Here is a 23,491-nt window from a genome sequence, read left to right on the forward strand (position 1 = left end):
GTACTCTTCTCCTGTGTAGCGATGACGGGGCTGCAGGAGGGTGTCAACAGGAAGCACAGGATCTCGGCCATACATGATGAAATAGGGCGAGAACTTAGTTGACTCATTCTTACTCATTCGATAAGCTCCTAAACATGGCTGTAGTATCTCATCCCACTTTGTTTGATCTTCACTTATTTGTTTTTGGATCATCTCGTTCATACAACGGTGAAAACGCTCTGTTTTACCGTTAGACTGGGGATGATAACTGGACGTGTGGATCCTAGCGACGCCGAGTTCTTTGTGGACTAGATCCAACAAAGCATTGCAGTATTCTGTCCCTTGATCACTGATCACTAGCCTGGGACAGCCATGACGCGGAATGAACTGTTCCAAGAGAATTCGCGCCATAGTGTTTGCTGATTTGTCCGGGATAGCGTAGGCTTCTGGCCATCCACTAAAATGATCTACGATGGTGCACACATATTTGTTACCTGTTCCCGAAATAGGAAATGGTCCGCAAGTATCAATGCCTACGATTTCCATTGGCGCTGAGGGCATTGGCATATCCTGCATGGGTCGTCTTTCTTTGACAAGTTTCTTTCTTTGGCAGGTTTCGCAAGATTGGACGTATTGCACAACGTCCTTCAAAACGTTTGGCCAGTAGTATGACCTCAAGACCTTGTCGGTGGTCTTTTCGATGCCTAAATGACCACCAAGATAACCATCATGAGCTCCTTCCAAGATAGTTTTTCTCAACGCTGTTGGGACAACGAGTTGCCTTTTAGCATTTGGTCTGGTTTTCGTGCCTTTTTCTAAGTGATAGAGAAGATCATTTTCCATAAAGAAGCCTGGGTTTTGCGCGTCGATCGCATCGTTTTCTAATTTTGTGATAATGCTTTGTATCTCCTCATCTTCCGATTGTGCTTTCTTTAACGCTTTCTCATTGAAATTGTGATAGTCTAGTGGTTTCGTTTGTTTTTCCTCAGATTCGTTCTCGGTTGGACCTTTAACTGCGTTGTCGATCACGTTTACGTTAACCTGTTCGCCTTGCCAGTCTAGGTGGCAGTTATCGTTCAATTCTCCTGCTTCTGTCGTATTTTGAAGTCGAGACAGCATGTCAGCGGCTGCATTTTTGGAACCAGAAATGTACTCAATTTTACAGGCATATTCTCCTAGAATGATCGCCCAGCGCTGAATGCGCGGGTTTTTCATTTCACTTGTAAACAAATGTTTCAAGGGTTTGTGATCAGTGTAGACCGTCACATCAGTTCCAATCAGAATGGGTCGAAGCTTTTCCAAACTATAGACGATAGCGAACGCTTCACGCTCAATTGTAGGCCATTTTTGTTTTTGTTCTGAAAACTGATGGGAAATGTACTGGATAGCTCGATTCACACCGTCTTGTTCCTGCATCAGAACTGCACCCATTGCGTATTGAGAAGCATCAGTATACAACTTGAACGGTTTGGTGATGTCTGGAAATGCTAGAATTGGCGCTTCAAGGAGCGCTTGCTTGAGCGAGTCAAAAGCACTTTGTGCTTCGCTCGACCATTTGAAACGAGCGTTTTTCTTGGTGAGGGCTGTCAGGGGTTTCGCGATTTTACTGAAATTCGGTACATACTTGCGGTAATAAGATGTCATGCCTAGAAAACTGCGTACTTCTCGAATATTTTCTGGGGGTTTCATATTCTTCACTGCAGACACTTTCTCTGCGTCTACTGAAATACCTTCATCTGAAATGATGTGCCCTAGATAATTGAGCTGTTTTTTGACAAATTCACATTTCGAAATTTTTAATTTGAGGTTTGCTTTTCGTAGGCGGTCTAGGACTTCTTGCAAATGTCTAATATGATCCTCGAACGTTTCACTGAACACAATGATGTCATCTACGAATGCTAGGGCAAATTCACGCACATCTCCTAAAACAGCATTCATACAATTTTGGAAAATCCCAGGGGCACCCGCCGTCCCAAATGGCATGGAATTGTATTCATACACGCCCGAGGAAGTTCCAAAAGCGGTCTTTTCTTTGTCCTCCTCTTTGATAGGAATTTGCCAAAATCCTTGTTTCATGTCGAGGCACGTACGGAACTTCGATTTTCCCAGCGCGTAAAAGATATCTTCAGCTGACGGCATGCTAGCTGCCGGTCGAACAGTAATAGCATTGACCTTCCTAAAGTCTACACAAAGTCTCATTGAACCATCTTTCTTTGGGACCATGATAACTGGCGAAAGCCATGGTGAGTTGCTGCGCCTTATCACCTTTGCTTTAAGCATTTCTTGGATTTGTTCCTCTAGAATATTCTGATGCGCTAAAGGCTGACGTCTGGGCTTTTGATAACAAGGATGATGATCCTGAGTGTTGATTGTCATCTCTGTTACGTTTGTTGTTGTTAGTTCAGCATCCTTTTGTACAAAAACGTCCAAGTTCTTTTTCAGCAGTTCAATGATAGCTTCACGCTGTTCGGAAGGAACATGATCTAGATTGAACGTTGAAATGATATCCATCTCGTCCCTCTCTGTCTCCGACGCTTCCGCATCTACAGTTGACACATTTGGCTTTAATTCATCCTTGTTGACCATGGTCGCTGTTCCCAAAACCTGTCCTTTCTTGAAATGTACGTGTCTACCCGTTTCGTTTGCAATCACCCATGGAATATGCTTGTTCTTTGATATTTTGACCAGTGCATTCGGCAACAAAACACCTGGTTCGTTCTCGAAACAGGGTGATGACGGCAGTTGTGAGACTACAAAATTTTCATCTATATGTTTCTTTCTAGCGATAGAACATTTCACTTGTACCCCTGAACGTGGGAAGACGTCTACGTCCTCCGCTAGTCTCACGAGATTGACTTCCTTTTTGTTTTGTGGCGTTTTTCGCTGCAACGGAAACACAGAACTTCCCATCACAAGGATTTGTGAATCAAAGTCGATGATTGCTTTTCTCATGTTCAAGAAGTCGACACCCAGAATCATATCATGTTTGAAATCCTCAACGACTAGAAACTCATGGTACATTCTGACCTTGCCTAATGTGATACGAATTTGCACTGCTTCTGAAATTTCTAAGGTATGGCCGGTAGCTGATCGCAGGGAAATGTTGGGCGACTTTGAGCATGGTTTCACTAATTTAGGATCACATAGTTCCAGGAATTCTTTGCTAACTAGAGAGAGTTGAGCACCAGTGTCCAAAAGTGTTCTAAACGGGTGGGAACCTATATGAATGTCTACATAGGGGCAATGTTCACTTACCTGTAGCACCTGTATGTGCTTCTCCTGTTCCTCTGGGTGAGGTCCTTCTAGTTTTCCGGCTGCTGCTGCTGATGGGTCTTTGCGTTTTCTGCGTCTGCCCTACGTTTGCGACACGCTCGCTGAACGTGTCCAGCTATGCCGCAATAGAAGCATATGGGCCTGTTGTCTTTTGTCCACTGATACTCCTGTCGTAAAGGTCGGTTGTTAGGGGGACCACGGTTACCTTGACTTTGACCTCTGGATGGCTGGAAGTGGGGTTGTCCGCTGCGATACCGCTGTGAAACCTGTGGATGGACCTGAAAACGCTGATCTTGAAACTGAGGCTGTTGCTGTGGGACTGGTGGCTGGTTCTGGGCGACTAGAACCTGACAAATGTTGTTTAGAGTTTCGGTCACCTGGTTCAGTTGTTGTTGAATGTGGTCGTCCTTTGCTTTTTCTCTAATCAGTGCGTCGCAGTCCATTGGTTCAGAGCCATGAGTGTTGTCCTTAAACAACGAAACGTGCTCCCTTACCTGTTGTTCGTGATGAGCGTGTTTGTAGGCCTCTGCCAGAGTGCTAGGCATTTTTCTGGCAACATTTTCTTGGAGTCGGCGGTCGCGCAGTCCATTTATGAAAGCGTTGGTAAGGGTCTCTGTCACCTCTTTCTCGTCTATGCGGTCAGCGTATGCCTGTTTTCCTAGGGTTCTGATCCTCTCGGCAAAGTCAGCGACAGATTCGTTTGTTTGTTGCAGGGCCGTCCTAATCTTTTGCTTTGATCTTATCACCGGGTTGAGGTGTACATACCTGTCTAGGATGACCTCTCTGAGCTGGGGCCATGTGGTAATCTGCGAGCTGTTTTCCATATAAAAGTCAAGGGCCATACCTTTCAGGGTCTGTGAGGCAACTAGGAGCGTTTGGGCGTCGTCATGGTCCAAGCGGGCACAAACATAGTCCATCATCTGTAACCATTTTGTCAGAGCATCGGCACTCGATCCGTCGAACGTTTTCTTTAAATCTATCATTTGTGCAATCTTTTGTCCTCTTTCCAAGTCACGTACTGATCTCGCAATTTCTGCTAGAATGTTGGGGTCCATGTTGACGTTAGAGTTAGAGTTACACGAATTTCCTAGTTTAATATTTGAAAGAGAACTTAACGGGTTTTCTTTGGTTTCTGGTGTGAGGTACTCACTTGATTTCGGCCGGCGTATTGACGTTTTATTCAACAGTCGCCCTCCTCCGGGTGGTCGAGTATCGGCTGCGGTAGTGCGAGTGGCAGCAGTTGACTGCCTGCCGGGATGGACGGACGGTGGACCGTTTGGTCGGTCCGCTGACGCCAGTGTAGTCGGTCTATGCGCTCGGCTCCTCTTGAGCCTCTTGTGCTCGGCGCTGATGAGGTTGTCGGTCTATGCGCCCGGCTCCTCTTGAGCCTCTTGTGCTCGGCGCATGTGTAGCTGTAGACTCACGCGCTCGGCTCCTCTTGAGCCTCTTGTGGCGCTGGTGTAGTCGTCGTCACTCGTTGGAAGGTGGCTGTGAGCCACCGGCGCCACCGGAAGGTGGTCGTGGGCAACTGGTGTTCCCAGAAGATGGTTAAAGTTGAACTCGGACGAGTCTTTAGCCGGACCGATGCTGTAGTCGGACACCTTTTGATGTGGTGTTGCTGGCTGAATGCACGCTTTTCAGCAGGTGTACTGGCTGATCGGTTGATGCCGCTGCACACGATCGAGCTGCTGTTGAGTTGCGCTCAGGCTGGGTCCGAATAGAGTCCAGTTGGAGTCCAGGCTGAGTCCAAGTTGAGTCGAGTTGGAGTTCAAGCTGAGTTCAATGTGGCCTCTGATGGCGTTGAGGCGTAGTCGTGTCTGACCTCTGATGGAGATGACTACGAGGCAGAATCCAGATAGAGTTGAAACTGACCTCAGATGGAAATGAGGTAGAGTTCACTTCCAGTTGATTTCAGTCTAGTTGGTAGCTGAGACTGACCTTTTGTAGGGCTTTGAGCGGCAGAGATGTTCAGGAGAAGTTGAAGTCCGATCCGGGTCACGGCACCAATGTGACAACGCCGTTTGGTCGTGGTTGTCGTTCGTCGGTTCTCGGACTTCTTCCCCCGCCCCTCCCCTCAGACGCAGTGTCTTTGAGAAGAGGTGCGCGCGCTCCAGAGCCCCGAGGTGAACTGCCCTCCTCTGGTCCAGAGCCGAGGGTGTGCGTAGCCAGGCCGAGCCACTCGTTACTGGTTCAAACCGGTAGTGAGTGTCCTTTGCCCTGATACGCCCACTCCAGTTCTTTTCCATCCGGCGTTAGCACCCGAGCGGCCGGCGGCCACCGCACCTTCTGATTTATTGTACATCAACAATTAAGCGGCGGCGCCCGGCGCTGGTGACGCATGCCGGTGCATCTGGATAATGTTTATACTGTCACACCGCGCGGCCGAGCCTGCACGGGCTCAGCTCCGGTCCCGGTCAGGTCGGGTCACGTCGGAGGAGCAGATGGGTGAACACCGTACAGTATAGGTATGATCAGAAAATAAAAATTTAAACCGGCTAGACGCTAGACGTGCTAGACGCTAGACGTTACATTGTTGACTGCTGAGTCCAGTTCAATTATATGACGAGTAGTCACTCGAATGCAAAAAAAAAAATGGGTAATTGCGTCGGCAATTATGTTTGGGTTGATTGCTTAGTGGTAAACAGTTTCTAATAAACTGTTTGTTTTTGCAGGTGGTGCGGGCGGTGACCCGAGCTGACCTTCCGATCGAGGTCAGGAGCGACCTGCCCAAGTCGCCGTCGGTCAGTGCCTACCTGGAGGTCACTGACCTACCCTCAGGCACCGTGAAATACCTGCCGGTTCAGAGGTGAGGATGACGCACACGGCACAGGAGGCATCCCACAATCGGCTCGGTCCCATCAGTGGCGTATGTCAAATGCTGCCATGTTTTTTCTTGTAATTGTGTCTCTTGGTATCACCTCAAACATGTAAATGCATAATGTTGATCCTATGTCCGATAAATTCCTCGACAGAAGTCAGGTATCAATTAGTCTGCAAACAAGCAGACACATTCTAACGAAAAGTCGAGCAAAATGTGTCGTAATGGGACCACTTTTGCAAGTTCCCACCAAAAGTGGCATTAGCAGTGACTTTAAACACACGTGGGGAGGCACTGTCGCGATACATCACACAGCTAACTGGTTCTAGCCACACTAACCCCACCCCTCGACCGTTCCGGAATCCATTAGCCGACCCACCGGTCACGCGGCGGACCGGCCCACAGCAGGATATCTGTCATCCTCCGCATTGCCATCCATTTTACCAATCGCCGGGCAGTCAGGCAGCTTCAATATGTCGTGCCGGATCCGAGCTGATATTTGGACTCGGATTCATCATTTGGCCTTTAAATCAATCCAGTGGACGTCTGATAAAACGATGATAACTGATGGATTTTCCTGCCGGTGGCCGTCGATCTGAGCTCGGTGGGCGGCCGGAGGGGTCGTGCTCGCCAGGTTCGTCCGGCCGTCGGCCCGGAGTCGATACCTGGCCGCCACCGGGCGCGTCCGACACTCGGCGATCCCCTGATACGGGCCGGTCTGATGGGCCCATTCCACCGGCCATCGGACCACTGTCGGCCGCCGAACACAGCGTGTTTATACCGGCCATCGGACCGGGCCGGCCGAGCCGACAGATTTATGATACGGGCCCGACAGACCTGATTTGCTGACCGCCAGCCTATTGAATCCCGCCCAGAGACATGGCCACTATTGGGCCGCAGCGTCCGGAGTGGCCGACAGGAGGTGGCCCTGGCCTCTTGGCTTATAGTGATCTTACAGTAGGGACGATTCTAGAGAGAGTTTTAGTGGCCCTGTTTTAAGGCTGGCTGTATTGACAATATGTTATGCCCAATGTTTTGCACTGTATGTGGAATGCGATTTACGACGCTTACGGCCGAGGTGCCGTATGCAGTGAGACAGGATGTCAATATGTGGATCTTATAACTCTCCTCGGCGTGAACAGCCCGAAAGCAATAAAGCATGCTGGTCGTCTCCTGTACTGTCCAAGTGCAGGAGATTCGTCATGTCGTTGCTGTCCAATAAACGCCGGCGATGACCTTGCAATAAGGCGACCTCGTTGGCGACGCAGCGCCAGTGATCCTCATCGGAGGTTTCCCGGGGAGTGCCTCTTGTCTCGCCATTTCTCCGGGGTGGCTATTGGCCCGTGTTACGTGACGACCGGTTCGGATCTCTTATAGAGCAGTCGCCGGGACAGCAGGGACGGCTCGACGACTCAGATAATTGGGTGACGAGTGAAAGATGGGCTGTTGCTGAGCCCTTCAGAAGTACAGAGATCTTAGGTGTGATTTTTGTTGGCAAGTGACTGACCCCCGGTATCCGAAGTCTTGTTCGCTATTTTAGCGCTCTTACCGGCTGCTTCTGCCTCACGTGCGATGCACTGCTGCTTGTTTTTGGCGGATGTCATGTCCTCTATCTGATTCGCACAGGCATAGCAACAAACGCATTTCTGAGGCGCCCGGTAAATGTTTCCGGTATGCAGCTGTCGCATAGGTTGAGTCAACATGTATTAGATGCATACTGGCTGAATGCTAACCTTGCTGAGGGTATATTTTAGCATGCTACATATCTACAGGTCACGGCGATATACCGTGACATACCAGTTATTCTTCCACGCAGCCACTCGCCCGATATGTGCCCGCCGCCTCTAACGCACACTCGGCTCTCACCCATCCATCACCGAAACATCCAACTATCTGTCGCCGCTCGCTGACAGTCATCAGCCGCCGCGGCGCGGCGGTGGCAGCGTTACCAGCTGTGTTCGGCGCCCGCCCCGGTCTGATGTGGTCCGCAGCAGTCTGGTCACGTCACAGCCACACGAGCCATCAGCTGCCGCCGGTCCGCCGCCCCGCCGGCAGCCCGCGCCGACCGCGCTACCGCACGTGCTATCCGGACGACGGGGTGACGCGTGCCACCAATGGGCGCCACCAATGTCGGCGGTGCGGTGGGGAAGGGGCGGACTCTGCGTGATGGTTGTGGTGGCATAGAGATGCTATATAAGCTCTCTCAGGTTATATGTTAGATATCGATGGTAAACCTCTTTGGTCGGTGGAGCCATTTGTTCTGACTCGTGAGGTCACGGAAGTCGTAAGCTTTATTGTTCGGGGTGATGAAGGCAATATCGATACAGTACAGGGGTGTTCTGTGACTTTCGGGTTGTAGATACTTAAATTCGTTTTTATTTTTAATATAAAAATGACCTTGCCCATGCCATGGATCATAAATCAATTCTCTTGAAGACCTCGTTGCAATCCTTGCCGAGTTTAAAAGCATCTTAATTATCCTGATAAATTTTTAGTTTTCACTGTTGAGAGCTAAGGTTTCTCTGTCTGCACCGTACTCTCAAATAGATACGGTGGTAATTTCGTCATTATTATGAAGATAAGAAATGCTAACAATGTCAGTGAATTATAAAAAAAGTTGCAGCGAGAACTGTGGCGTGGAACTGGTGTGATGTAACTGGCACCGCCAGACTTCAATGCCGGCCGCCGTGGCTCTGTTAACGATGTGTTTCCCGGTGATGTTCACGAGATGCCTAATGACATCAATTATCAGCAATCAAGCTCACTTGGTAGCGTCACGTTGAGTGACAGACGTTACATAATTTACAATTACATAACCTAATTAGCTAGTTACGTAGCTCAGTTGGTAAAGCGTCGCATTCCGGGTGACGAGAGACCGAGTTCAAGTCGCTCTGGCGCACTCTCGTAAGAGTGGAAGCTCCTATAAATAGGGAGCCTAACGGGGATCGTCTACGGGTGGTGAGAGCAGCTGCAGCCAGTTGAAGCTTCAAGCTTGTGATTGGGATGGACCGCGTCCGGCGCCCAGCTATGCACACTCAACTGGGATTTCCATTTTCCCGATCGGATAGTAAAGGTTAGCATCTGATCTGCACAACAAGCTAGTCGTTATCCTTAGCTCTTGGTTCGTCACAAAGTTAATTAGATACGCATTCGAGCTAAGTAAATGTAGGGAAAAAAGTAAATGTGGAGGGTGCAAATGTGCTACGACATAGTTATTTTCATCTCATTCTGACTTAAATACCCTTACTTCTCAAGCTTAAATACCTACACCTCAGTCATGTTTGACAATGGCATAAGGTTTTTGTTCTTTCATCGCCAAATCGTATGCCTTGTGCCAGTCATTAGTGCCTGCAATTTGTATCACTAATGGCTGCAGGATGGTCATTTGAATTTCCTGTTCATTTGTGTTTCTACGCTTATTTGCTCATTAACTACCAGCACAGCTGTATCATGACCATTTCATATTAGAATGATATTTCACATTAAATTGACTTGGCTGCATAAGCATACAAATGCTGGAAGCTGTTGGAAGATCCGGTCTACTTAAAATCTTGTGTAATCGTTGCAAACATGCAATAATTGACTCCCACGGTCCACGTTGTTGGCTGGATGCTTTCAGCTTTTCTTCTTCTTCACGCACCCGTCTTGTCTTCTTCACGTGTTTACAGACGCCAGCCCCTTCTGTGTGTCTACCCCGTCTCACTGCGCTCGGTCTGTCCCATCTCACCCCGTTCTATCGTGTCTCGCAGCCCGTCGTCCCACACGCATTACTACTCGTGGGCGTCCAATATCAACAGCACGCCGCTGTTCGTGGCCGGCCACGGCGCCGGCGGCGTGGTGACGGTCGACACACGCGGCGTGGTGCGGCTCTGGGAGACGGCCACCGAGCAGCTGACCCGCTCGGCCGCTCACTGGGCCCGGCTGGTCGGAGACGGTGAGCGAACGCTGGGGGACGGAAAGTGTGACGGGGAAACTAAGGACGTTGGGACTGGGAGGGTGTGCGATTGAGATCTGACTACCGGAGTGTTTGTGATCAAAACCTGAGAACCGGGAGTGTGTGGCTGTGAAGGAGCTTGGGGATGGAAGTTGGTGAAGGGAAGAAAAATGGACTGAGAAATTCAGGGGTCGACGGGGAACTGCTGAGAAGGGTCCCTATCAACAGGAGGATACACCTCTTTGTGATGACGGGTGGGCACTGAGAGCGGGCCTGCGGGTCTAAGGGACCCGGTGGAAGTGTCAAGCAGGTGGTCAGTAGCTGCTTGAAGCTAGTTCAAATTTAAGTGGAATATTTAATGGGTTGATGGTCAATCGACGACCACGATGAAACAAGTTTTAATTACATTACAGTAGCATGCAGCAGCCTGAGCCCATATTCAGCCACTTCACCTGCCCTCACTGCCGATCTCTGAAGCCCTGCGTGGCTAGACTAGCCCGCAGTGATACCGTGCCCGGCGGAACAGTCTACCTATTCTCGCCGCCGAGCTGTGGCTAAAGCGAGCAGACAGCGAGACGCAGGCTGCGGTGAGCTGGTCCGAATGAAAATGAAATTATTCGAGATCTTGGGCTCACCGTATTATGACCTCTAAATGCCCCGAGGGCATAATCTTATCCCCTCATTAGTATGCCGGTATATGCTCAGGCATAGGTATGCGGTATTCCGTCGGGTTTTTTGCTCGTACAGTGATAATGTTAGAACGTTCCCCGTCCCTTCAGCAACGTTTAACCCGCGCCCCAGTGGCGGTCTCAGCCAACTTCACCCTAGTGGGGGGGGGGGGGGGCATATGTTACCACCCACCTCTAACTCAAAAACTAAGAGGGATAGAAAGACGCGGTAAAAAGCAGTCGATAGCTCTCAATGCGTACGTTTGAAAGTATTTCGGTCATTTTTCACCTTTGAGCAATATTGGGGTCACCAGAGGTCATCAAAGGTCAAAATTTGCCAATTGTCATTATATTTTTCAGAAAACATGCCGCTATCTCAGGAACTATGGTAGCTAGAAAAACGCATGGAACAGCAAACGATAGCTTTTGAGCTCTTCTTTTGAAAAGGTGATTATCAATATTGACCTCAGGTCAACGGTTTAGCCTCCAGAGGGCAAAAACTCCAAAAATAGCTGTTTTTACGAAAAGTGTTTTTCGACAATAACTTTTGACTACAAAAGTGACGGCATTTCTATTGCCAGAATCGTGTTCACCTCGCCGAGACGCGTCGAATGAACTATAATTTGACCTTGAAAGGTCAACTTGAAAATTTGACCTCAGGTCAAGGTCATGACCTGACCGGAAAAGGTCATGTTGCATATCAGTCGATGCGTCTCAACAAGACAAACACAATGAGACCATCCCCAGCGTCCTATCTCTTTCCAATCGCGAGTTATTGGCAAAAAACTGTTTGTAGCCTCAAGTGACCTCAGATGACCTGTCTACAGGCTATCAGCAAAAATGACACCTTGGTCATCACGAGTGGACTAAATCATTGTGATTCTGAAATATTTGGACTGTTTCTATGCGTACACACGGATCTAGAGGCATTTTCATTTTTCTCCATTGCCTTATAATGGTAAGGTCACGCCACTGACCTGACCTTAGGTCACGGATATGAAAAATCCGAGATATACAAATTTTAGGCGCCCATAACATCATGCAATCCACCAAGTTTGAAACCTTTCTGACAAACACTGCAGGCTGGACATGATTGCAAACTTTTTTAGGCTTGGTCAGTTAATTTGACCTGGTGACCTGACCTGACATGACCTGGGGTCAAAAATTTCACAAATTGTCCAAAATTGAAGTACAAAAAGCTACCCCAAGCGGCGCGGCGCTACGCGCCGCGCTTTTTTATTTACACGCGAAAAACGCGACAGGGTGGTAACATATGCCCCCCCCCCCCCCCACTGGGGCGAAGGTTAACCGCCGATCAACAAACATTGGCATACCCTGCCCTATAACATCCACTCTTCTCAGCAATTTTGACCGGAACTATAGGCCCTGAACTGGCTCCTCTCTCTAAAGAGCACTGATTCGTCTTTGTGCGCTGTTCTTAATTAGTGTTGGCCAGTCTGTCACTTCTAACTCACAACAATAACTTTGCGTTTGCATAATATCTGCCCTCCTCAGCGGGTGACACGCTGTAATTATGGGAAGCTGGTCCACCATCTTTGTGGGCCTGCTCAATGCTCGTAACCCCGGCTACTCGACATTAATCGGGTCGGCTGAATTCTGGTCAGCCAGCTGCGTGGCAGCCTTGGGATGATGTAATATCACCAACCGGAGTATCATAGGCGGCAGAACGGGGAGGGCACCGGGGCACCGTGCCCCCCTTTGATTTTGGCATTTTAACATAAGCCCTATAGGCGTTGCATGGAAAGAATGGGACCAAAAGTCGGCGGTGCCCCCCCCCCCTTAATTGAAGTTGTTCCGCCGCTACAGTGGAGTATATACCTACAACTGGTCTGCCGTCTCACTGCAGCAATGTCCCTGGCTGTAGGGGTGGAGCAGGAATGGATTTGTGACGGTTGTTATCGGAGGCGGACCCTCCAACGGAAAAGTTCACCGTCAACGTGAAATTTCCTTTGCCTAGATTGTTTTTCAAACCATTTTTTGATATATTTTGTCGTCCCAAATGCACTTCCACAAATTTGACCTTTGCTTTGACTTTTCACGAAAGTCGGGATCGACATTATCAACCACAAAGGAGTACGGCCAATGGCCATCATACAAGTGTTTGCTTTTTTGCAATGCCGCACTCTCTTCGCCAGACCATCCGGGTGGTAGAGCAGGCGTTTTCCATGTATGTGTGACTGTCTGCCTGCCTGTCTGTCTGTCTGTCTGTCTGTCTGTCTGTCTGTCTGTCTGCCTCTCATACCCGCGTCCGACGCCGACGGCGCCCGTAGCGTCCCCTCGCCGCTGATCCGCCGTCGCTGCCGTCGTATTTGCATGCAAATGACTCCTGACGCGGCGACTCGGCCTCCCATCGGCAGACTCGCGGCCCGTGCAGGTCACCTACGAGCGCGAGAGTGGCAAGGACGTGGAGGCACCCAAACACGGCAAAGTGGACGCCACGAACGCGCCACACGTGGGCGGCAACACGTGGGCCGGCGGCACGGGCGGCCGCGACACGGCTGGTCTCGGCGGCAAGGGCGGCCCGTACCGACTTGACGCCGGTCATGACGTCACACAGGTCAGTCCCGGGGGGGCATGGTGGGCGTGTGGGTCAGTGTTAACGTCACACAGGTCAGTCTCAAGGGACATGGTCGTCACTCGTCAGTGTGTGGGTCAATCAATGTTGCGTCACATAGGTCACTCTCAGGGCCGTACAGCCGTATTCGGAATATGACCGAAGGTGAGCAATGCCACTTTTTACTGTTCGCTGTATGAGAAGCTATGTTAGGTTAATCAGAATCAGAACATCATAGACATGCATCGCTCTGATCAATGCTTCACTCAGTTCAGTTCCCCGGACACCACTTCTTCGGGTCACCGTGTTGAGTTACCGTACCTTATCAGAGCCGTAAACACCGCCAAAGTTGCCGGCTTTGATGCACTATAAAAATAACGTAACTGGAATTCATGGCCATAAACTTCCCCAAATATTTTCATCAGACGAAGTTATGATGCTGAGACTCACGGTGGACCGTGAACATCTGGAACCGGCGGTGCCTTTTGATCAGTGTATCGGGACAAAAATAACTTGCATTTGCCACGTCGCAGAGTTTTTTAGTTTTGTGCTCTGATCAAAATTGTGTCAGTGAAAGCCAAACCGAAACAATACACTTATAAAAAAGTCCTGAGGCATGGATTTCATCAAGCGGGTATTCAGGCAAATTACCAAGGACTTAATAATGTTTAACGCTTAGTACCTATGCCTATCTCATTTTTGTAATGTAATGCCCGTTGGTTTGCGTTTTTTTTTTCTTGCCCGAGGGAAGTAGGCGTTTTCACATAACTTTTACTCTTCTAGTGCGAGACAGCTGTAAAAAGCTCATTTGAAATTCTAACTATGACTGCTGTGCAAACTACTTATGTTACTACAGGCTACAGCGCCAAGTTCCTTCCAGGTTTTCGGATGTCCTTTACTGTAAAAAGTAGAAAGTTGAACCAACAGACATCTGGAGCTGGCGGGTACAGAAGTGGCCTTATTTTGAGAAATGCGTACCTATTTAAAGGTAGACTGCCACCTTTTTTCCACAAAACGGTTTTCACTAGAGCTGAGCCACCTATGTCCCAGACTGAAGTCGGTTTTCCGAAATTCGAACCCGTTTGCGAGAAATCGGAGACCAAAGTTCAGTTTGATGCCATTTTTTTAGTCCAAGATAACCGACATCTCTACTGTTTATCGATAACTTTGAAACATGAATTTTCTTATCTTTTGGTAAATATATGTCAAAACTTTGATTGTTTCGAGATCAGAGAAGAATTTTGGAGTGTCAAAATAAAAGTTAAACTTATATATTCAGTAGTTCATTTTTTCCAAAAAAAGTGTGGGAAATGGGGTTTAACATGGGCCAGACCCATTCCAAATGAGCCATGATTTTTAAATGTTTTACGAACTTAAATGCAAAATAAATTAAACATGGCCAATTTCTTATGAAATCATATATTAGTAAATCATAAAATACCTTACTTTTTCAAATAAAATGTAATAATCTTATGACCTTGAAGTCTAGTGATGTGTAAACATTGTCGCTAGACATTAACCGATTGATAATTGTATGATAATCGACAATTTTTTTCGCGATTCACGTGATGATACTTTGTCAGGTGAATTCTAAAATTTTGTTTTGTCCAGGCAATAAATCATAGGCCGATCTGAGAAAACTTTTTGAAGGTGGCAGTCTTCCTTTAATCCGATTATATACCTATCTAGTATCTTTCGAACATCTATATTATATATCAGTATTTAGTGGTCCGTTCTATTCTCGTTGGAGGGCACCTACGTAATACCTATCTCTCATCGGCAGGCTGCGATACATCACTCCATCGGCTTTGGCATCAATGTCGCAGACACAGCCCATTCCACATTAGTCCTGCAGGGATAATGGATACTTATGCCGCGTGTGTTTTTGCTGTTGTTCAGAACGACCTCCCCATACCACCGCCATTCGTTTTGCGGCCGGCCGGGCGCCGCCGCTGTGGCCGCAGTGTCGCTCTCTCCATTACCGCGGCTGAGGTATGGCCCGTGAGCGGCGCCCGGTCAGCCTCTGACGTCACTGGGGCAGTTACCGCCAGGTCAGCCGGGGGAGGGGGTGACGGCTGACCCTGGTGGAACGACCGGGGTATAGGCCTGACCGTCAGCCGCCCCCGCGGTCTCACAAGAGCAGCGGGGTGTCCCCATTTAACACAGTTCCGTGCTCCACTCGTGCATGCAGCGATGGTGTCACTCAACTGTGTCACTCATACCCGGCTGCCTTTCCGTCTCATCAGCCGCGCTCAATGTCACTGACGACTGCCGCCGACTCGCCCCTATGCGCGGCGCTCAATACTGCCTGTGGTCGGTCTGAGAGTGTCCAGGCGCTCCCACGGCACACCATAAATCGCCCGCGGCTCTGACCCGGCCGCCCGGCGCCGCACACACCCCTGAGAACCCTGAATCTGGCGACCGCCGCCGCGACTCTGAGAATTCCTGAGGCGGCGGCGCTGACGCCGGAATATCTGAGGAGCAAGCTGGTGTCGCTCGCTGATGGCTGGAGAGATGTTTTACCAGATTGTCGATTCTGTCCGCATTCTCCCCCCCCCCTTCCCTTTCGTGTTACGGATGTAAAGGTCAGGAAAGGCATACGGTCAGCTCTATTATTGTTACGTGAATATGGAGGCGAGTGGGCTGCATTGTGGTGATGTGATATGCTCGTGAAATATTAGGGCACACGGCTCACGTTTTCAGCGGTAAGATCTGTGGGTTTTGATATTCCACTCCGAGGCGACGAAGCCAGGCTGTTTCAGATGTGAAAGGCTCCAAACTCGGCCGTCCTATGTCCATTAATGTCTGTGCATACAGGGTGTCCCAAAAGTAAGGTCATGATTTAACCCGCGCCCTGCTGGGGGGGGGGTGTTTGAACACCCCCCCCCCCTTGTGGTTTTTCGCGAATATCTCCAAAACGGCGGCGCGGAGCGCCGCCGTTTTTGGTACACCTTATCATACATCAATTCTACACATGTTGTAAAAATTTCAGACCAAGGTCATTCAAGGTCAGGTCACCAGGTCACTTGAAGTGACCTCACCTCATAAAAACTTTCAATGTCTGTCATAGCTACACCGAGTGACCGATCGCTTTGAAACTTTCAGCGATTGCTAAGGGCAATAGCATGTACAAAATGTATATCTCAGAATTTTGATATCGATGACCTAAGGTCAGGTCAATTTTGCGACCTCGCCATTATAAGTCAATGGGAGAAAATTGAAATGCGCCTCTTTTGGATGCAAGACATTATAAACACTCCCAAACACCGAATTACAAGTGTTTTAGACACACTGAACATGAAAATGGTGTCCGTGACCCTTGTTTATGCCCTGAGGTCATCTTAGGTCACGAATGGTATCTAACAGTTTTTCGCAAATAACTTTTGATAGAGGCATGCTAGAGCGATGAAAACGCCTTAGATGTGTTCAGCTCGACGGTACGGATCGACTGATATGCAACATGACCCTTTCCGGTCAGGTCATGACCTTGACCTGAGGTCAAATTTTCAAGTTGACCTTTCAAGGTCAAGTTATAGTTCATTCGATGCGTCTTGACGAGAGGAACACGATGCCGGTAAAAGTAAGCTCGTACAAGGCTTGGGTCAAAAGTTATTGCAGAAAAACTGTTTTCGAAAAAAATCGACTATTTTTGCAGTTTTTGCCCCCTGCAGGCAAAACCGTTGACGTTAGGTCAAATCTGAGAGAATTACTCAGAAAGGGCGTTAATAGGGCTATCGAATGCGCTTTTCCGCGGCGCTGTAGCTCTATTGGTTCCCGAGCTATGCGTTGGCTTCTTAGAAATTTTCGACATTCGACCTGGAAATCGGCGAAATTTTGCCTTCAATGACCTCTGGTGACCTGACCTTTGACCTGACCAAAAAATTGACCGAAGTGATTTCGTCATTATTTTTGACGCTCTTTCGAACGCCGCCTTCCGCGTATCGCTACGTGGCCCAGGAGCCGAGTTACAAGGGGGGGTGTTCAAACACCCCCCCCCCCCAGCAGGGCGTGGAAATCCAGGACCCCCAGCCGGGCGCGGGTTAAAACTTAAATATCTCGAGAAGTAAGAGTCCGAATCACTTCCAATTTTAACACGTGCAAGGTACAGGTCTCGCGGGTTTTAGCGGTAGGTTTTGCACCTATAAAATTTAGTGTACTTCAGGCTCTATCTTCGTCGTCTTAAGCTTTTAAGTGTTGAAGATGCGATCGATTTGTTGGGTAACAAGCCGGCCATGATCGTGTAAAATGGCTGGGGCATTCCACGTCAAATCAAACACCGAAATCCGTCATCCCCTTCGATTTTTCTGAAAATTTGTAGGCAAACTGGGCATGGTTCAAAACTGAGTTACGTATAATATTTTCGAAATTTGATAACGTATCGCTGAGATATAGGTCATCGAATATAGCGAAAAATGTCACACATCAATTTTTTAAATGGCTATAACTCTGGTTCCTTTTCTGGTATCAAAATGATATTAACAGGGTCTTATAGGCAATTGATAAGGCTTTGATTTTTAATCATAAAATAAAATTGAAGTGACCTTGAGATGCATTTGACCTTGAATTAAAACAGAAAAATTTAAATTGCAGAAAACACGTCACCTTCGATTTGGGTAATTTTTACATATTAGTCGCCCGTCACAATGTTCCTAACCATCTGTGAAAAAATTGGAGTGGGCCATTCATAACTTTCGCGGCAAACGCCGTCTTCATGCATCAACATCACGCAACCGCGCGTGACCTTGAAAGACAGATTCAAGACATGCTTGCTTGTGTACACTTTCTGAAATGAATGATTGCTGATTTTAGTGATATCCCAAACTCTGCGAGAATGGAAATGCATAGTCATCGTAGTCAAGCATTCACGTTCCATAGTAAAAGTGTCTCAGGCAAACGGTATTTTGCGGTGAATTTTGAGACGTGTGGAAATGCATCATGAAGTAAATTCAACGAAAACATTATCACGCAACGGTATCTTCACGTCTTTTGATCTTCACTATACGAAAGAACATACATTTTTTAGTATGTATGGGGAATTTCTAGTTAATCCAATAATAAATATGGCAGTTAGAGGCCTGCTAAGAGTAACATGTCGCCGGCTGAGGCGGGCTCGGCCGATGCGGGAAACGCAGCAATCACAATTTTGTGTTTACACGCTCATATTTCAATTGTTTACCAACCGATTTTCAAAATTCTTTCACCATAAGATTCCCTGTACATTTCTTAGTCTTCTCACACAATTTGACGCGAATCAAACGTAATCAGCGGTAGGGAGCGCGATGTAAAGACGGAACCGTTTCGTTCCGTCCCGGCACAGTCTACAATTCAGGCGGCGCGTAGCGGTCGGCGCCGGCTGCCGAGTCGCCGCGTTGCTGCGGCGACAGGACGTTCACTTTACACCGCTATTACTAGAACAGTTGTGAACCGATTTTCTTATTGCTTGCACGATGAGATGTCCAATTCAATTCTTGACAGGTAACCATAATTAATTTCGCATTTATCTTATGAGATATTGGCGAAAAACAGGAGGGGTGGGCGAAATTCGTTCTTCCCCCTCCACTTCGCGTGCTAACATACGTTTGCATATGTGCAATTTTCTTCAAAACTTATGAATGGCCCACGCTAATTTTTTCACAGGTTGTTAAGAATATGGTAGGCAATAAAATATGTTTCAACGCTAACTTGAGAGACATTGTAACAAATAGTAAGAAAATAGTAAGAAAATTAACCTCACTCTCATTCTATCTAAAAGTAAATTCCGGATTCGAAATAAATGATACGATGCCGATCTACATGCATGTGTGTAACGAAATGTTCTTGCGCCGCCAACTGTTATATGATATGAAGGAAGTACTGGATGAAATAACTGCAGACAAAACTATCAGCCCGAATGCATATTTTCTCAAATGTTTGCGAATAAAACTCCAGAGCTGATGATGGCGCAATGCCGAAAGCTTCTCAAAAAGTGTGTTTTATTTCGAATCCGGAATTTACTTTTAGATAGAATGAGAGTGAGGTTAATTTTCTTACTATTTGAGGCAATAAAATATATGAAAATGAGCCAAATCGAAGGTGACGTGTTTTTTGCTATTTCAATATTTGCGCTTAAGAACAGAGTTAAGCAAATTTCAAGGTCATATATTTAAGTAGGTGCAATTCTAAACAAATGCTTAAGAAATTACCTAAACAGTAAGGTTTATTTCATTCAAATCAAACAAGTACAACCAAAGTAATGGTCGTTCAAAAATATAAAGATGCAACATTTTGTAAAAATTTGATGCCCTATATTTAGAAGAACTGTGGTCAGAATGTGCAAAAAACATCAATGTAATGTCCGGGGCCACACAGGAACTCGCTCACAAATTTATAATGAAATCGCTGATGGTAAGGTGCAAAACAGCCGATTTTTGTTCGATTTGACGTGGCTTCATCGTAGATCGATTAGTTTCTGAGATATAACCGAAAATGTAAAAGTGCAAAACCTACCGCTTAATCTCGCGAGACCTGTACATCCATAAAATTATTTTCTTGCATGCTTAAACCATTTTTGATCATAACTACACCGAGCAGTAGGCATAAAACTGAGAAGGTCGAAATTCAACTCTTAGAGAGGGTCCGTCATTAAAACAAAGGGTAAATACCGCCCAGTTTTCGGCCCTAAGCAGACCCTATCAGCTCGCCCATATCTCTGAACTCATGCATAGTTTCGCCTCAACCGGTAAAACGTCAGAAAAAAGGTATAATGTACGCACAGGGCATGTATACTTAGCTACCTGTGCTTCGAGGTCCTGAGGACGACAGCGGGAATCGGGTGACAATAAATCAAGAGAGGTGGCCGACAGTCCTCCCAGTGGTTCTTTCGCTCGTCACAACGCAGCTGTGCCGACACCATCAACCAGCAGTGGTTTCAGCAGGATGGAGACTATGCTTGCACCGTCCTGAAGATCATGCATTGTCTCCGAGAGTGGATGTGAGATCCCGTAATTTTCAGTCAGGGCAACACCATTGAATGGCCTCCGCGGTCACCTGACGTTACACCTTCATATTTTTATTCTCTGGACACACAACAGAAAGGTCGTCTTTTAGGACAACCCAACGAGCCGGGAAGAACTAAAGGATGATCCCTCCGAGCAAACATAAGCGGCATCTCACCAGAGAATCGCTCCAGAATAGTGGAGGAAGTAAAACGCAGTCTATTCGTGCACGCGGCCCGAAATGGTAGCCATGTAGAAAAGCAGCAAATGTGGGGCTACGAGCCAATGTATTGACTCATATGTATATCAGAATAAAATTTTATAAAATGTTCTTTCATATGATGTCCTATTTATATCTATCCATCGCGTATTTTTGGCGGTGTGGCCAAAACAAATGATGACCTTACTTTTGGGACACCCTGTATTTAGCTTGACTCGGACTAGACTCTACACATCTCGGATTTGGTCATAATTCACTATTGTATTCGTCTGATGCTGTACTTTGATTTGGGATCAGAACTAATGATTATGACATGCCACTTATGTACTATCTGCAGCTCCAATTTGAGCTGTCGTTGATATTGGATCTTTACTCGGACAATCACGGCTACGCTCATTTGCCTGGGTTTCGTGTATTGATTGGGCCCGTAGCGTCCTGCTTGCCTCTCATTTGAGGAAACTGCAGTCACCAGCGAGAAGCTATGATCGTTGATCAGTGATCACCTAGCGTGTGCAAGTAAGTTGAAACTGTGTAGTTACTGCATCACCCAGCGTGTGAAAGTGAAGTGGAAATACGCCAAGAAATGATTGCGTCGTATATGAGTTCATTTTGTAACGTTCGCACATCAAAACGATGTTGATTGTATTATTACAACTGTGGACGTATCAATCAAAGGCAGGGGACAACTCCGAGTAAAAGATTGACTGTGTACTTATAAAGTTGTTTCAACTTTTAATGGGGTGTTGCCGGCGTCGTACCTGCATCGTTAAAGTCCCTGCAAAGGCGCTCGGTGTAGCTGTAAGTGTGAACTAAGTACACGATAACGAAATAGTATTGCTGTAGGCATAACTTTTTACAGAGCTGACCGTTACTTAGGACCGGCGTCGTACCATATCGGCTTCAATTGCGTATAAGTGGTGCTGTAAACTTGACCTTTTTGCCCGTATTGTCAATGTTCTTAGCTTCTTGATCAACTGCTGTTCAATCGTAAAAGTCACCAGTACCGTGGTATAATCCTCCAGATACGAGTACATTCTGGAGCTGGATGCTGGTGTGCTGGTCCGTGATCTAGCTCGGAATCATCCTATCGTACCTTGACCTTGTTACGTGTGACGGTAGCCTCTGCGGCGTAACAACGGATTCGAGACACGTAATCGATCCACCGAGTTCCGCTGTGACCACATTACGATAGCCGGCCGCAGCGGCCTCCGCTGAGATATCGGCTCCAGCTGGCGGCCGTACCGCGCCACCCGCACGCCGTCCGTTCCATTAGGCGGTGTTGTGGTGCCGGTCGCCCGCCGGTATCCATCAGTTGCTTGTCGCCGCGTGAGAACGGCTGGCTGACCGGCCGCGGCCCGCCCCCCGGCCGGACGGCGGATATGTGGCGGACGATATGGGGGCCCACAGCGTCATATGGAATACTAGAAATGTCGGGATACTTGGGGTGATGCCCGTTACGGGGAGCGGGATATGCATTTGCACTAAGTTTTTTTAAGGTGCAATATGCAATGTGTGCAATGCGCATTTTTATGCATGTTTTTTTTTTGTAGAACGTGGACTAATTATATCGTGATCCAAGCATCGGGAATTCTACAAGTGTCGGACAAGTTTCACTGCATGAACGGCCTGTGTATATTGTAAATATTATTATGGTGTCGTCTCCGCACCCTCGACTGACCTTGACCCGCCACTCTGAGCGGCGGCCGCGGCCGCTGCCGTTTATCGGGCAGTGTTTACATGGGCAAATTAACCGCCGCGCTGGTGCCAGAAAGGATACGATGAAATAGATCAGACCATCCTTCCCATCATCCTGTCGTTCCCTCTCCGGTCATATTTGGAGTATCTGCTCGTACAAAAACAAAACAGCCATTTTTCAGAAACAAAGGAAGCAGGGCAATGTCTGCTTGTGTTCTAAGCAAAATCATTTTATTGATGAGTACCTAAAGTCATGAGAAAAATTGCACAGGCCTGATGGCACATTGTGAGTGTGACGACTTGCCTCGCCTCGCCTTCTACTGAAGGGGTGCGGGTGCCGATTGTGTGCACCGGCCGTATGTTGTCCCTTTAGAGCCCATGTGCAGCCCGCGGTGGTCATGGAGAAGCCTGTCTGCCCACCTTTCAGGCGAATCCACGGGTTTAGGGCGGGATTAGGAGGCGCCGAGCGCTGTCATTGCCAGCCCGCCTTGCCGCCGTCCCCGGCAGACACAATTTTCCCCGAGGGCTGCGACCCGAGCTGCGCGGGGCTTCTGTCGACGGTCTATGGTGGCCTGGGTCAATGGAGACGGTACCGCTCACCCGAGGTGCTGAACGAGACCTCGCTGCATAACTGAAGAGGTGTTATTTTAGGTCTGTTGAAAATGGCGGTGTTCCCTTCACTCTTTATTGTTACGTCAGATCGCTTTACTCCGGTTCACCTAATTTTAACCGTGTTTTTTCCACCTCAGTTCCTTCCCTCCCTCTCCCTCTCCCTCTCCCTCTCCCTCTCCCTCTCCCTCTCCCTCTCCCTCTCCCTCTCCCTCTCCCTCTCCCTCTCCCTCTCCCTCTCCCTCTCTCTCTCTCCCTCTCTCTCTCCCTCTCTCTCTCTCTCTCTCTCTCTCTCTCTCTCTCTCTCTCTCTCTCTCTCTCTCTCTCTCTCTCTCTCTCTCTCTCTCTCTGCCAAACGCGCTTCCTATCCTTTTCTTTTCTTCTTCTCTCCACCTTTTGGGCAGGGTACCTATCTTTATCTTTTATCTTCCCTGTATTTTATCCTTCGTTTCCTTTCTGTTTTTTTTCATCTCTCATTTTCTGACATCCGGCCGACCCGTTGCTGTATCCCCGGATTCCCATAAGCGCTGTATATAGCCATGCACCTCCCACCCGCCTGCTGTGCGGACCGCAGGGGTCACTGCCGACCCTGCCCGGCACCACGGGCGGCGGCAGTGGGCGCCGCCGAGGGAGGGGCGGCAGACCGAGGGTGGACCGCCGGGGACCGTCTCATCCCGTCGGTATACCGCCTGTGAGCCCGGCCTCTTACAGACGTCAACCGAAAGCCGTCAGCCCACTTTGGGCTT

The 23,491-nt window shown here is 48.1% G+C and overlaps 1 protein-coding gene across 2 annotated transcripts in view; it reads left to right on the forward strand.

The window, feature by feature from the left end:
• The window catches only part of LOC122378303 (von Willebrand factor A domain-containing protein 8-like), a 71,826-nt gene that overhangs the window by 31,332 nt on the left and 17,003 nt on the right, over positions 1-23,491 (forward strand). The window contains exons 27-29 of one of the 2 annotated variants that reach the window (XM_043359216.1): positions 5,925-6,058; positions 9,868-10,004; positions 13,051-13,250. In XM_043359216.1, the coding sequence (XP_043215151.1) occupies positions 5,925-6,058; positions 9,868-10,004; positions 13,051-13,250 (471 nt within the window). Of the gene's footprint in view, positions 1-5,924; positions 6,059-9,819; positions 10,005-13,050; positions 13,251-23,491 lie in introns of both variants that reach the window. The other variant, XM_043359215.1, reaches the window with a different exon arrangement.

This window comes from Amphibalanus amphitrite, unplaced genomic scaffold (assembly GCF_019059575.1).
Source record: "Amphibalanus amphitrite isolate SeventyFive unplaced genomic scaffold, NRLGWU_Aamphi_draft 000057F_arrow, whole genome shotgun sequence".
Classification (NCBI taxonomy): domain Eukaryota; kingdom Metazoa; phylum Arthropoda; class Thecostraca; order Balanomorpha; family Balanidae; genus Amphibalanus; species Amphibalanus amphitrite.